Genomic DNA, 16,889 nt, shown 5'->3' on the forward strand with positions numbered 1-16,889 from the left:
TGCTGGCAAGTAACTCGAGTCATGCACCACGATACGATGACGCGCCTCAACTCCAAGGAAAGCGATCGAACGAGCGAGGCAATGAGGAACTCGAGTCGTGCACCATGATACGATGACACGTCTCGACTCCAAGGAAAGCGAGCGAACGAGCGAGGGGATGGGGAACTCGAGTCATGCACCATGATATGATGACGCGCCTCGACTCCGAGGAAAGCGAGCGGACAAGCGAGAATATCATAGAATAGGATACTATATACAAATTTCATTAATGTCTTGTCCCTTCCAGAAAACAAATTGAATAATAAAAAAATGATTACCTGAAAAATAAATTTAAAAAATGTTTAAATGAAAATAATAAAAAAATTGAAAAAAAATATATAATTGCTCGGCACTCCGAGTGCCGAGCAGTGCCGTGCGCGTCAATGCCAACCGACACATACAACGGTAAATATATTTGTTCTTAATCTATTTTAGTAAATTTTTCTATTTTTTTGTACTAAATTGGAAGAAAGCCCCATAAATGCTACTGCAATACCTCAACGAACCACATCAGTCCATCCCCGCCTGCCCTCTTTACTCCTCCTCGGACTCCAGTTGATCTTCACGCCTTCACTCGCTTCCCTAATATCTCGACCATCTATTCTCATCGCCTCCTTCGATCCTTCTTCTCCCCTATCCTTTCTCGTTCCTTTGGCGAAGGAAACATGGCCAGAAGAGAACGAGTCGTTTCCTCCTTCATGGGAGGTTGCGTTATGGTCGTGGGCGTGGTCGCTGCTTCTCCAGAGCTTCTTGCATGTTGAAGTCGTAGGCATTGAATTTAAGGATGAGAAGAACTATTACTCTCCTCCAGACGCGCCTCCTGGTTCTCCTCCTCCTTCAGGTCTAATCCGTTTTCGCCATCCGCGGCTATGGAAATCTCCGAGAGTGCCGACATGCTTGTCGCGATTGTTTCGGCATGAAAACGTCTTATAAGTTTTGTTGACTTTTGTAGATACTATTTGTTGGAAATGTCGGAGATAGAACACTTAACTTCAAGAATTAGTTGTCCCAACATTTCGTGTTTGTTTACCCTCCTTGTTCTTTTCTTTCGCTTCCATTTGCACCTTGATTTTGCGTGCAATCTCAACTTTTATGCCTGATGAATTGACAGGTTCATATGGACATGGGAGTCCTCCGCAGTTTACTTCGCCACCGCCTCATGGGCACGCCGGAACGCCCACACCACCCTACCATGTCACCCCGTCACATCCCACACCGCCAACACCTGCTGGATATTGTGGCACCCCTCCGCCTGGGCACAACTCCACCCGGTCGACGCCACCTCCTATCGAACCCAGGACCCCTAGTACTCCCACCACCATCCCGCCACCTAGCGGAGGTTACTATCCTTCTCCTCCAACTTCCAGAGGCACACCCCCGACTCCAGTCCTTTTGACCCCGCCAGCCACTCCTATCGAACCCGGGACCCCTAGTACTCCCACCACCATCCCGCCACCTAGCGGAGGTTATTACCCTTCTCCTCCAACTTCCGGAGGCACACCCCCTATTCCAGTCCTTCTGACCCCGCCAGCCACTCCTATCGAACCCGGGACCCCTAGTACTCCCACCACCATCCCGCCACCTAGCAGAGGTTACTACCCTTGTCCTCCAACTTCCGGAGGCACCCCCCCGACTCCAGTCCTTCTGACCCCGCCAGCCACTCCTATCGAACCCGGGACCCCTAGTACTCCCACCACCATCCCACCACCTAGCGGAGGTTACTACCCTTCTCCTCCGACTTCCGGAGGCACCCCCCGACTCCAGTCCTTTTGACCCCGCCAGCCACTCCTATCGAACCCGGGACCCCTAGTACTCCCACTACCATCCCGCCACCTAGCGGAGGTTACTACCCTTCTCCTCCCACTTCTGGAGGCACGCCCCCGACTCCAGTCCTTTTGACCCCACCAACCACTCCTATCGAACCCGGGACCCCGAGTACTCCCACCACCATCCCGCCACCAAGTGGAGGTTACTATCCATCTCCTCCGACTTCCGGAGGCACTAGTCCCCCAACTCCGGTGATTTTGACACCACCAGCCACTCCTATCGAACCCGGGACCCCCAGTACTCCCACCACCATCCCGCCACCAAGTGGAGGTTACTATCCATCTCCTCCGACTTCCGGAGGCGGTAGTCCCCCTACTCCGGTGATTTTGACACCACCAGCCACTCCTATAGAACCCGGCACTCCGAGCAGCCCTTCCGTCCCAGCACCTCCTTCTGGTTTCTGTCCTAACACAAATCCCTTCACCGGCCCTTACACGTAAGTCTATAATAACATAGAGGAATGTCGTGCACTCGTGGTATATTTTGATCTAAGCGAGGGGTGCAATTTTTCCAACTAGGCCCAGATTTTCAGTTGCACGGAAAACACATGGTTGTTTTTGTATGGGATGCAATAGCATTATATGTTCCTAGCTTAGTATACATATGAAGTCACTCAACCCAACATAAGAAAGAACTCGATGAAACACAAAAGAATTGCTTCCGATTCTTAAGAAAGTACTTCAGTAAAAGTTTTTGCAAGAAATGGATCATAAGTACAACGTATATTTTCCCCTTGAAATATACGAACAATTTGTCTTATACGACGTAACATTCATGAATTAACCTTTTGGTGATGATATCTATTGCTACGAACTGCAGTTTCTGGCTATCAAATCCAGGAATGGTATGGGGCCTGTTTGGCTGGTGGGTACCGATGGGAACCGCCTTCGGCGTACCCATAACCATCCCCTGGTTCCCCTCGAACCTAAACCTGGTTCAGGCGCTCTCGAACCCACGCACGGACGGGCTCGGCGCTCTCTACCGAGAAGGGACAGCGGCTCTGCTCAACTCCATGGTCAACTACAGGTTCCCCTTCACCACCGCCCAAGTCCAACAGAGCTTCGTCTCAGCTCTCAGCTCGAACGGAGCCGCATCAGCTCAAGCTCGGCTCTTCAAGCTGGCCAACGAAGGGCGCCTCGAGCCCAGGGGCTAATTGCAGTCAAAACCGATCATCACCGTTTGTCTTGCTAGTATAGGTTGTCGGAGCAATGTGTGTTAGTGTTTTGTGTGGTGGCTCTCTTATTCTTAGTTGGGATTTGAGGTGAAGTCTGTTTCATTTACGTTCGTTTATGATTTAGGCGTAACATAGCATGCACAATATGTCGGCAGCGACATATATATCCGTATCGAATTTCCCATCAATTGCGGTACGTAGACATTAATTCGACTTGTATTTCCTTTGTTTTTTGGGCTACAAACTCGTCCGAGTGACTTACCAACGTTTAATTGTTTCATCTTCAATTTGCTGTCGGGACACGAAAGGAGTTTGGTAGAGCTCTTATTTGGGGGAGAAGATTCAGACGGGAAGAGAGATTCGTTCGGTGGGCTGGGCTTGTTTATCCTAGCCCAAAGAACGTTGCGGGCCGGGTCTGGATCTTATCGTTGATGGGCCACGGGATTATCCAACGACTCAGATAAGGGGAAGATTACAAGCTATTTACCCTCCAAATTCTGAGGAGGTGATGCGTTGTGGTGGCACCAAAAACCCTTAATGGGAGGTTTTTGGTGCCTTCCGTGTCATAAAAAGCGTAAACAAACGAAACGCTTTGAGTAAGAAATAAATTGCAGATATAGAATGTGAACAAGTCGGATTTACATGGTTCGCGAGTATGTCTAATTTAAGGGAGAAAGATCCACGAGATGGTTCCGTTATAACCGGGAAAGAGAATATTATAATCGCCTAAACTGCTCACATTGAGTGTTTCTCAATCCTAGATAGACGTTTTGATCAAAATAAAAACGTCCATGTAGACCCAAAAGAATAAATCGCAAATTAATGTCCCATGAGCCCGGCTGCTTCTCAGCCGAGTGCGCGCCCGGCGGGGTAGTCTGTCCAAGCACGAAGCGAGCGCTCTGTTTCCATAACCCTGCAAGTAAATCGAATGTCCCGAAATTCATGAGCTTGTTGTGTAGATTCCAAATCAAACGGAGAGTCATTTCAAGACATATATAATCAACAAAAACACCTTCTGAGAAAAGAAGATGGGGGAAAGTACAAAAAGAGGTGGACAAACAGGAGTAAAGAAGATCTTTAAGAACTGAACAGCGTACGGCTTTTTCACTGCGGCCATTGGTCAGAGGGAGAAGTTGTCGCCAAAAATAGCAACATAGAAAGCTCCCCGTTTTGACAATTGGCAAACAAATCAATCGGTCAATCTCTAATCGACATTTATCAGTAAGACAACAATGATATGAGTCAACTTAATGGATCGGGGTCATCTCATCCCATGGGCGTACACGGCTCTTGCTACTTTGTACTTTGTCATATTGAAAGTCAAATATTGCGGCCCTCGGAGTTAATTGGCCGAGTGAGAGACTCAAGTGTTTCATCCACTCCAAATTCTGCGTTCCAATCGCGACCGCTTCACTTAAAATAACTACTTTATTAAATCACGCTCGCCATCCAAAGGATCTTAGAACTTCACTTGATGGCATCAAGTACTCTCCAATTTTTTAAAAAAAAAATCCACTAAAAGCTTGGATCCAGGGATACGATGCACCGGCTGAATCTTGTTTTAGGGTTTTTAACTTTGAGGGGAATTTTGTTTGTATGCTTCTCGTGACTTGGCGTGTCAGGGAAAAGAGATGATGAGAAATCTCATGATACAGATGGACTTTACTTTCTTTACTCAATGGGGTTAATTCTCTCGATGGTTGTAAGTCCTCTTCATTTGAGAAAAATAGTTGCTAGTCGCCACAAGAAATGAGAGAACTAGCCAATCAAAACATAGAGTTACTTGATGAGGAGATTTTCAGTGAGGGCTAGGGTTTTTTGCCCTATCGAGTGCTAAGAGCGATTGTGTTATGTTACGCTACATGTTGGTATCGGCATGAATTCTTTTGCAAGAGAAATATCATGCCTAAAACTATATTGCATAAATATGCACATCAATCGAATTATATGCTACGGTTTACGTACATATTATAAAGGTAAATCTGAATATCATCATGCAGTTTTACAGTCCGGATTAAAAAAAATGACATGGAATTGTAATATATATTGAATCGTAATATAATTAATTAGAGTATTTCAACTCGACACGGACTAATATGAATCAATAAGAAACATGAAAGCATAAAAGTAAGTTTTCCACATGATGGTGGAATTGTCACCTTTAGGTCATCGACTTGGTGCGGAAAAGTTTTCTTCTTTTTTTTTTTTTGTCGGGAGGGTCGGAAAAAAAGACTTCATTAGCTAACTCCAAAGTTCGGGTATAAAAGACTAGATTCCGAACAAAACAAAGCCCATAAGGCTTCCGGCGCCTGAGACAACCAAAAAAGTTAACAAGCTAATTTATGTAAAATTTTTATGAGAGTAAAATGGTTTATTCTCTCTTTTCCATTTGCTCCTCCCTCCTTATAAACTCTCTCTCTCTCTCTCTCTCCGTGTGATGATCATTCGATATCTATCTTTTTGTTTTGTTAAGAGTTTATGGACATCTCATCATGCATGAATATTATTTAGAATAGGGAGCACTATTATTTTAGGGAGCAAAACGAAAAAATTGAAGACATACAACGTGAAAGTTTCAAATAATAATCCATGTGACCATTGATATATCTGGCTAGTAATTGAACTTAATCGCCGATGTCGAACTAAATAATTCAAGGATTATGTCCTTACCCAAAAAAAAATAATAATAATTCAAGGATTATGTTAATAGCATTGGCATGAACAACCTGGTTATGCTTTGCCTAACGGTGCATCGCCAGTGGCAGTGAGAGACCAGGTGGCATTTACCATGACAGCCCAACAAAACATAGACTACACGCCACGTGTTCGTGAGAATGGTCAAACCGATCCCCAACGGCACAGCACCCCATAAATGGAACCTGAAAATGGCCCAGCAGGTTGTCGATGAGAGGGTTGCCCAACAGCTCACGAGGTGATGGTTAGATGCTCGTCTTGATATGGTTACGGTAATGGTAACAGCAATTACATATTATTTATGGGGCATTAATCAATCTCGTGAGTATATTGACATGCTTTAATTGACTATTGTACTTGAAAGTATCATGTCCAAGGTTAAATAGAAGCCCTTCGAAAGAAAGTTGCACCGATGAAGGGCCTCTTTGTATGGAGGATTTGAATCCTACTAAGTGTGGGGTTAACCTAGAAAGATCAAGCACCTCCAACTATAACGAATTTAGCGCAAAAACCTCCGTCCAAACCCTACATCTACCTCCTCTCCCTTATCTCCGCCACAATCATGTGCTCTTGTCGTCGCCTTGACACGTTCCGGTCGATGCCATCGTCATGTCATTGCCCCATCTCTCCAACTCTCCCCAAACATAGCAAGGGTGCATGGGTTCTTGAACCTAAGGTTGCGTCTGCTATAACTTTGCAAACACAAAGACGGTGGCTTTGCGTGTTCGCATTTCGCACCAATCTAATGATGGGAGTCGTCTGTTCGAAAGATGCACACTTAGACACTAGCAAACCGTGAATCAACCTCACCTATCCGACATTTCATTTCTTCCTTTCTTCGTTCTAGTGACACGATCCACTGGAAATACTTAGTCCGAGTAGCTTGAAATGAGATCATGGTTATTACATTTCTTAGCCTAGATTTTTCAGGCTGTGCCCTACGTAGCTACTTCTTCCCATCCCCTCCAAGATTTGCAAGTTCTTCCATTGATGATGAGGCATGAGGATCAATAAGCTCTCCCCCACACTATTTATAGCACCGCCTTTGTACGGACACTGCACAAATACGTACGCAAAATTATGAGGGGACAAGCGCATAAATGCCGGTTTTTCTCCAATTTAGTATAAAAAAATAAAAAAAAATTACCAAAGTAGGTTAAGAAAAAATATATTTACCATTTTAGATGTCGCTCAACACAGTAGTGCCGAGCAAGTACATTTTTTTTTCCTTTAATCATTTTTTTAATTTCTTTTTCTTGTTTTCTTGTAATCATTTTTTTATTATTTACATTTTTTTTTTGGAATGGATAAAATATTAATGAAATTTGTATATAATACCATGTTCTGTAATATTCACGCTAATTAACAATGGATGAAACACTTATATATCGAGAATTTATCTGCAGATTATGTTCTAAAAACTCAAGCAGCAAAAAAGTAGAGATCGACACAAGATGAATGCTATCGACACCGCTCCGCCTCCCACCTCCACCCGGCGTTCACCAGCACTGGCAAATAACTCGAGTCATGCACCATGATACGATGACGCGCCTCGACTCCGAGGAAAGTGAGCGAAAGAGCGAGGTGACGGGAATTCAAGTTGTGCACCACGATACGATGACGCGCCTCGACTTCTAGGAAAGCAAGCAAATGAGTGAGGCGACGGGGAACTCGAGTCGTGCACCACGATACGATGACGTGCCTTGACTGCGAGGGAAGCGAACGAATGAGCGAGGCGACGGGAAACTCGAGTCATGCACCACGATACGATGATGCGCCTCGACTCCGAGGAAAGCGAGCGAACGATCTAGAATATTACAGAGCAGGATATTATATACAAATTTCATTAATGTCTTGTCCATTCCAGAAAACAAATTGAATAATAAAAAAATGATTACAAGAAAACGAGAAAAAAAAATTAAAAAAATTGTTTAAATAAAAATAATAAAAAAATTGAAAAAAAAATATACTTGCTCGGCACTCAATGCCGAGCGGGTGAATGCCGACCGACACCTACAACGGTAAATATATTTTTTCTTAACCTATTTTGGTAATTTTTTATTTTTTTTATACTAAATTGGAAAAAAGCCCCATAAATGCTACTGCAATACCTCAACTAACCACATCAGTCCTTGCCCGCCAGCCATCTTTACTCCTCCTCGGACTCCAGTTGATCTTCACTCCTTCACTCACTTCCCTAATATCTCGACCATATATTCTCATCGCCTCCTTCGATCCTTCTTCTCCCCTATCCTTTCTCGTTCCTTTGGCGAAGGAAACATGGCCAGAAGAGAACCAGTCGTTTCCTCCTTCATGGGAGGTTGCGTTATGGTCGCGGGGTGGTCGCTGCTTCTCCAGAGCTTCTTGCATGTTGAAGTCGTAGGCATTGAATTTAAGGATGAGAAGAACTATTACTCTCCTCCAGACGGGCCTGCTGGTTCTCCTCCTCCTTCAGGTCTTATCCGTTTTCGCCATCCGCGGCTATGGAAATCTCCGAGAGTGCCGACATGCTTGTCGCGATTGTTTCGGCATGAAAACGTCTTACAAGTTTTGTTGACTTTTGTAGATACTATTTGTTGGAAATGTTGGAGATAGAACACTTAACTTCAAGAATTAATTGTCCCAACATTTGGTGTTTATTTACCCTCCTTGTTCTTTTCTTTTGCTTCCGTTTGCACCTTGGTTTTACGTGCAATCTTAACTTTTATGCCTGATGAATTGACAGGTTCATATGGACATGGGAGTCCTCCGCCGGTTACTTCGCCACCGCCTTATGGGCACGCCGGAACGCCCACACCACCCTACCATGTCACCCCGTCCATATCGCCAACACCTGCTGGATATTGTGGCACCCCGCCGCCTGGGCACGACTCCACCCCGTTGACGCCACCTCCTATCGAACCCGGGACCCCTAGTACTCCCATCACCATCCCGCCACCTAGCGGAGGTTACTACCTTTCTCCTCCAACTTCTGGAGGCACACCCCCGACTCCAGCCCCTCTAACCCCGCCGGCCACTCCTATTGATCCCGGGACCCCTAGTACTCCCACCACCATCCCGCCACCTAGTGGAGGTTACTACGCTTCTCCTCCAACTTCCGGAGGCACACCCCCGACTCCAGTCCTTTTGACCCCGCCAGCCACTCCTATTGAACCTGGGACCCCCAACTCCAGCGGAGGTTACTACCCTTCTCCTCCAACTTCCGGAGGCACACCCCCGACTCCAGCCCCTCTAACCCCGCCAGCCACTCCTATCGATCCCGGGACCCCTAGTACTCCCACCACCATCCCGCCACCTAGCGGAGGCTACTACCCTTCTCCTCCCACTTCTAGAGGCACACCCCCGACTCCAGTCCTTTTGACCCCGCCAGCCACTCCTATCGAACCCGGGACCCCTAGTACTCCCACCACCATCCCGCCACCTAGCGGAGGTTACTACGCTTCTCCTCCAACTTTTGGAGGCACACCCCCGACTCCAGTCCTTCTGACCCCGCCAGCCACTCCTATCGAACCTGGGACCCCTGACTCCAGCAAAGGTTACTACCCTTCTCCTCCAACTTCCGGAGACACACCCCCGACTCCAGCCCCTTTGACCCCGCCAGCCACTCCTATCGATCCCGGGACCCCTAGTACTCCCACCACCATCCCGCCACCTAGCGGAGGTTACTACCCTTCTCCTCCCACTTCTGGAGGCACACCCCCGACTCCAGTCCTTTTGACCCCGCCAGCCACTCCTATTGAACCCGGTACCCCGAGTACTCCCACCACCATCCCGCCACCAAGTGGAGGTTACTATTCATCTCCGCCGACTTCCGGAGGCGGTAGTCCCCCAACTTCAGTGATTTTGACGCCACCAGCCACTCCTATCGATCCCGGCACTCCAAGCAGCCCTTCCATCCCAGTACCTCCTTTTGGTTTCGGTCCTAACACAAATCCCTTCACCGGCTCTTACACGTAAGTCTATAATAACATAGAGGAATGTCGTGCACTCCTGGTATATTTTGATCTAAGTGAGGGGTGCAATTTTTCCAACTAGGCCCAGATTTTCAATTGCACGGAAAACACATGGTTGTCTTTGTATGGGATGTGCTAGCATTATATGTTCCTAGCTTGGTATACATATGAAGTCACTCAACCCAACATAAGAAAGAACTCGATGAAACACAAAAGAATTGCTCTCGATTCTTAAGAAAGTACTTCGGTAAAAGTTTTTGCAAGAAATGGATCATAAGTACAACGTATATTTTCCCCTTGAATTATACGAACAATTTGTCTTATACGACGTAAAATTCATGAATTAACCTTTTTGTGATGATGTATATTGCTACGAACTGCAGTTACTGGCTATCAAATCCGGGAACGGTATTGGGCCTGTTTGGGTGGTGGGTGCCGATGGGAACCGCCTTCGGCGTACCCACAACCATCCCCGGGTTCCCCTCGAACCTAAACCTGGTTCAGGCGCTCTCGAACCCACGCACGGACGGGCTCGGCGCTCTCTACAGAGAAGGGACCGCGGCTCTGCTCAACTCCATGGTCAACTACAGGTTCCCCTTCACCACCGCCCAAGTCCAACAAAGCTTCGTCTCGGCTCTCCGCTCGAACGGAGCCGCGTCGGCTCAAGCTCGGCTCTTCAAGCTGGCTAACGAAGGGCGCCTCGAGCCCAGGGGCTAATTGGAGTAAAACCGATCATCACCGTCTGTCTTGCTAGTATAGGTTGTCGGAGCAAGGTGTGTTAGTGTTTTGTGCGGTGGCTATCTTATTCTTAGTTGCGATTTGAGGTGAAGTCTGTTTCGTGTACGTTCGTTTATGATTTAGGCGTAACATAGCTTGCACAATATGTCGGCAGCGACATATATATCCGTATCGAATTTCCCATCAATTGTGGTACGTAGACATTAATTCGACTTGTATTTCCTTTGGTTTTTGGGCTACAAACTCTCCGAGTGACATGGTAACCATTCTCATTCTCTGATTCTCATTCTGATCCGGAAAAACTGATTCTGGTTCAAATGAATTTTTTGATTCTATTACTGAATGAGTTTTAGAGAATCAGAACGTATTTGATAACTGTACAAAATTTATGTTTCAAAAAAATGATTCTTTCCCTATTTTTTTCATTTAAGCCAAATAACTATGCGGTTAATTTATAAAATTTCATTCTAAATTAAAGACTAATTTTCAATGCACACTCAAATAATTTAAAATACATTATTTTTTAGCATGTCATGAATGAAATATAAATTTTAATACATGATGTTTAAAGTTCTTTAAATGTTGCGTTTTCTAAATACATAGAAACATCTTGTAACGCACGGTTACTAGTATGCATGTTGGATGCCCTCATCCTCTGCAATATTCTTTGTAGGAGGGTGAAATCTATGAAATTTATGAAATTTAGGCCCAACTTTATGAAAATAAGGTCAAACTAGCATAATCTAAGCTTTTTCTATTTTTTAGGATTTTCTAAATTTTTTGTTATTTTTTAAAAAAATTATTTTTTATTTTTATTTTTATTTTATTTTATTTTTATTAGGTAGAGGGGGAAAAATGACGAGAAAATTACAAGGAAAAAGTGAGAGATGTGAGACTTCATTCTGTTTGCTATTTTCAAAAGTCATTCTTTTTCCATAAGCAACTTTTTTTTGTTTCTAGATTTTACTCTAAAACTGATTCTGATTCTCCAAAGCTGATTCTGGGAACAGGATCGAAATCAGAATTATTTACGTTACCAAACAGCATTCTCATTTTTTACTATTCTAGGATAAGAATCGGAGAATGAGAATGGTTACTATGCGAGCCCTTACCAACGTTTAATTGTTTCATCTTCAATTTGTTGTCGGGACACGAAAGGAGTTTGGTAGAGATCTTATTTGGGGGAGAAGATTCAGACGGGAAGAGAGATTCGTTCGGTGGGCTAGGCTTGTTTATGCCAGCCCAAAGAAAGTTATGGGGCTGTATGGTAACCATTCAAAAAGGATCGTTTCAAAAAGGATCAATTCAAATTTTGAGATTTGACTGTATGGCAATACTTACATTGGCATGCAAGGCCTCTTAGCTATGGGGCTTGACCGCTAATCAACCATTTATGGAGAAAGATAATATAATCTTTCAATATGGATATTATTAACGAGTATCTCGCGGGCACTTGCTAGGCAACTGAATATAAAAATTCTGTAGCTTTCCAATGCAATAACTTACTCATGTCATGTTTGATTGAAAACATTTCTCATTTCGTATGCTTAACAAGTACCTTAAAAACTTTGGTCGGTGAAGACCCATTTGATATCCATGAGCGTGAAACTCTCCGAGAAGTGCAATTCTGTCAAAAGGGGTTATATTAATTAGATGGGAGGATCATAGTTTCCTCCAATGTGGCCATACGTAATCTATAGAGCCTTCAAACCTTAATTTAAGACGAAACCGTAATAGCTCCTCCCTTAATTACTGTCGTCACAATCCACAGTGCATCCCATCATACGGGTCGCTCACTGTTACTGCGTGATCATGTAAGACTATTGCTATGGCTTGCAAAAACAATGTCACCATGCCATATCATGCACTTGAATAAGAGAAATTTGACCAAATAGCCTTAAATGGACGTTGCTATTATACGATGGGGACCGCTTGCGATAGTGGGTGGTATAAGTGGGGTCATCTTAGCATGAATCTTGTGCTTATCCGGAAGCCCCTTTTTTTTTTTTTTGCGGCATCCATCCTTAGGGAAAATTGTTGAAAAAATCATAAACGTATTGTACTTTTATCAATTGATTCTTTAACATTTTCAAGTTTTGCCAATTCGGTCTATTAGGCCAATTTAGGCCGGAAACTATCGATGTGAACGCTAGCATCCTATGTGACACGCTCGGTACTGACAAATATAATTTTTAATATATTTTTTTATAATTTTACAAATTTTTTATGCTTTCTTTATACTTTTCCATTTTTTTTTTGGTTTGTTTTTTAATTTTTTCCTTCGTGGGGCCTCGTCGATGGTTGACGAAGGTTGCCGGCCTTGCTGGCTTGGTAAAAGTGGCCCTCGCCAATTTGACGAAGAGAAAAAGGGGAAAAGGATACATAAAAAAAAATTGGTCAAAGTGGGCCTCGTCAATTTTTCACGTCTGCACCGACCGTGCCACGTAAGACGACCGACATCCACATGTTACAAGAAACGAAAATACTTTGCAATGGCCACTGGCCAACACTAAAAATCTGCCGAGATCTAAACAGCTTGAGCCAAATTTCGTTTCAAAAAGGATCGTTTAAAAATCTACCGACATCTAAACAGCTTGAGCCAAATTTCGTGTACGTTCGTTTATGATTTAGGCGTAACATAGCATGCACAATATGTCGGTAGCGACATATATATCCGTATTGAATTCCTAATCAATTGCTATACGTAGACATTGATTCGACTTGCATTTCCTTTGTTTTTTGGGCTGCAAACTCGCCGAGAAACTTGCCTAGTGGCTCACCAACGTTTAATTGTTTCATCTTCAATTTACTGTCGGGACACGAAAGAAGTTTGGTAGAGATCTTATTTGGGGGAGAAGATTCAGACGGGAAGAGAGATTCGTTCAGTGGGCTGGGCTTGTTTATGCCAGCCTAAAGAACGCTGTGGGCCGGGTCTAGATCTTATCGTTGATGGGCCACGGAATTATCCAACGACTTAGATAAGGGGAAGATTACAAGCTATTTACCCTCCAAATTTTGAGGAGGTGATGCGTTGTGGTGGCACCAAAAACCCTTAATGGGAGGTTTTATTGCCTTCAGCGTCATAAAAAGCGTAAACAAACAAAACGCTTCGAGTAAGAAATAAATTGTAGATATAGAATCTGAACACGTTGGATTTACATGGTTCGCGAGTATGTCTAAATTAAGGAGGAAAGATCCACGAGATGATTCCATTATAACCGGGAAAGAGAATATTATAATCGCCTAAAATGCTTACATTGAGTGTTTCTCAATCCTAGATAGACGTTCACCAAAATAGAAACGTCCACATAGACCCAAAAGAATAAATCGCAAATTAATGTCCCATGAGCCCGGCTGCTTCTCACCGAGCGCGGGGGTAGTCTGTCCAAGCACGAAGCGAGCGCTCTGTTTCCATAACCCTGCAAGTACATCGAATGTCCTGAAATTCATGAGCTTCTTGTGTAGATTCCAAATCAAACGGAGAGTCGTTTCAAGACATACAATCAACAGAAACACCTTCTAAGAAAAGAAGAAAGGGAGAAAGTACAAAAAGAGGTGGACAAACAGGAGTAAAGAAGATCTTTAAGAACTGAACAGCGTACGCTTTTTCACTGCGGCCATTGGTCAGAGGGAGAAGTTGTCGCCAAAAATAGCAACATAGAAAGCTCCCGCTCTTGACAATTGGCAAACAAATCAATCGGTCAATCTCTAATCGACATTTATCAGTAAGACAACGATGATTTGGGTCGCTTAATGGATCGGGGTCATCTCATCCCACGGGCGTACTCGCCTCTTGCTACTTTGTACTTTGCCATAGTGAAAGTCGAATATTGCGGCCCTCGGAGTTAATTGGCCGAGTGAGAGATTCAAGTGCTTCATCCAATGCAAATTCTGCGTTCCAATCGCGACCGCTTCACTTAAAATAACTACTTTATTAAATCACCCTGGCCATCCAAATGATCTTAGAACTTCACTTGATGGCATCAAGTACTCTCCAATTAAAAAAAAAATCCACTAAATTTGTATTGCATAAAAGTTCAATTTCTTTTGATACAAGTATTGTGTTGATTTAGTTAAATATAGAAATGTTTAAGAAATACGGATCGGGTATGGAAACGTTCAATTTTTTTTTTTGTTAAAATGGATCGTTAAATTTGTACCGCAAGAAAATATGTTAAAATGGGTTAAATGGGTCAATATGGATAGGATCATATTCGGCCCGACCCACCCGTTTGACACCTCTATGGATAAGATGATCACATGAACTTATGAGGGTGGATGGAATTGAGAACTCAAAATCCCGTCAATAATAAGTGAATCGGACCTCAACAAAGATGTAATCCGAGAATTGATTAAAGTACATTGTGCAAGACTTAGTAAGATTAGTCGACACCCAAAAATGACCCACTTTTGATTATAATTGATAGGTGACAGACTTAGTCGATAATAGAAGAGTTTGGTGAACGGACGTCATCGACTAACTAGATAGTAGACGATTTGAAGAGAATCGATGAAGTTATTGACAACAAATATTAGTTTCTGACAAAATCCTTCATCGGGAATGAAGTCAATTGTAATTGTTGAGTAGCGATATCATTGAATGTATATCTTCTTGCGAATAAGTTTTGCTTCGAAAATAGGAGATTATGTACCTTCTTGTAACCATCGATGTGACTAGGAAGTTATTTCTATTCCAGTAATGGCCGTGCATAACCATCGTATGTAGTCATCCTAGGGAGTTATAACTAGTGTACTCTTTGTAAAATCCTCAACTAACAAACAAAAACTCAATGTCCTCACAAATCATTTTTTTTTTTTTTTTACTTTCATGCAATTTAAATGATTGGCAGTGATTACCTCCGGTCTTCGTACATTTAAATTTACTATCATTTACTTTCTCATCCAAAATCATTAAAGGATTATCTCGCAACATTTGGCGATTCATACCAATCCGTTGATATCCTTAAAGGATAATTCATCGATGCTTTCCGGGGAAACAATACCATATCAAGAAAAATATCAAATCTTAGTAGCGTGAAAAACTTAAAAACTAACCTGATGCTAATCTCAATAGTTCTCTCCCTTCATGCGTTACTCGAGCATTGAGGTCCCAATCGAACGCTTCAACTAGAAGTCGTCGTTCACATCGACCATCGGATCGTCATTGCCCGTCGATTTTGGTGACTCATATTGCATTAAAAAAGGTGGTGGAAAAAGTCACGAATTTGTAAAAGAAACATGGGGCGCACAGACGGAGACCGATTGATAAGGAGAGATCGCGGTGTGGACATCCATCATAGTCAAGGAAGAAAATTAACATGGGAATTTAGTGTCGGTGTTTAAATTAGATTCATTGGTGGGTGGGTCCCAAGAGCACGTTACTGGTGGGTTAAAGTCGTGGGCCGACACGAAAAAATATCTTGAATCGGAGGAAACTGATCATTCCGTTCTGAACCGACCCGAGACCATCGGGTTCATTGTCTGAAGTCGGCATCATGCCTTCTCGTCTTTCACGGACTCCATGAGGAGACCACGTGGGTGTTCATGCGAAGGCGAGCCACGTAAGCCCGCTCGTATTCAATTCGAATCTCGCTTTATTATTCTGATTGGTCCCTTTCTTTTTCTTCTTCTTTTTTATTTTATTTTCTTTTTCAATTATATTCGCCTACACCGTTGATCGGAAGAAACTCTGTCCGACCTGCTTTTGTAATAAGCGAATCACAAGCGCGCACACAGCTCCTATAAGTAGACTTGCTTTGATAAGTACTCATACTAAAATCCAACGCTGCATTTGTTGGGAACGCACAAGCAAAAATCCGATATATTTGTTTAGGAAGATCGCCAAAAAGGGAGTTTAAATTTAAATCCGTTAACATATCCAGTTAGACTCCGCAGGCCCGAAACTCCCGTTCCCGTCGACTTTCTTTCTCCTCCGAGGATGGTTCGAGAGGCATGGGGTTTCGAATCCATTTGAGGTTTGCCTCTTTGATGATCAAGTACCACCACTCCAATTTCCTTCGAAGGAAAGAGGAACTCGGTTCATGGTTGAAATGAGCCGGTTAGAATATATTAACTGCTCTCCTAACAATCTCCCTCTCATATGTGACCTTATTGTTAGATCTGTTAACATATATAGTTGGTCCCAAATTTATTCGAAAACTTAAGCCTATGAATTATAGATCAACAACGATATAGTAACTGCTCTCATCACACCGATTCATCAATATGAAATTTTTCTAACACAACTTACTCACCGTGCATCCTAATAGTGTTTAATTTTTTTTTTTTATACATGTGTTCAATTTTAACTTATCAATTCAAATTTTGAGATTTGACTGTATAGCAATACTTACATTGGCATGCAAGGCCTCTCAAGCTATGGGGCTTGACCGCTCATCAACCATTTATGGAGAAAGATAATATAATCTTTCAATATGGATATTATTAACGAGTATCCCGGAGGC

The 16,889-nt window shown here is 43.3% G+C and overlaps 1 protein-coding gene across 1 annotated transcript; it reads left to right on the forward strand.

Annotated features, from left to right (window-relative positions):
- The first annotated feature begins 422 nt into the window (after nucleotides 1–422).
- Nucleotides 423–10,652, forward strand: LOC125312722 (protodermal factor 1). The gene is made up of 7 exons (XM_048271841.1): nucleotides 423–444; nucleotides 509–880; nucleotides 1,151–1,328; nucleotides 8,908–9,057; nucleotides 9,148–9,164; nucleotides 9,270–9,687; nucleotides 10,071–10,652. Exons 1-7 carry the CDS (start codon nucleotides 423–425, stop codon nucleotides 10,402–10,404), a joined length of 1,491 nt encoding a protein of 496 aa, XP_048127798.1. The 3' UTR covers nucleotides 10,405–10,652.
- Nucleotides 10,653–16,889: the final 6,237 nt, after the last annotated feature.

The sequence above is a fragment of the Rhodamnia argentea genome, chromosome 10 (genome assembly GCF_020921035.1).
Source record: "Rhodamnia argentea isolate NSW1041297 chromosome 10, ASM2092103v1, whole genome shotgun sequence".
NCBI lineage: Eukaryota > Viridiplantae > Streptophyta > Magnoliopsida > Myrtales > Myrtaceae > Rhodamnia > Rhodamnia argentea.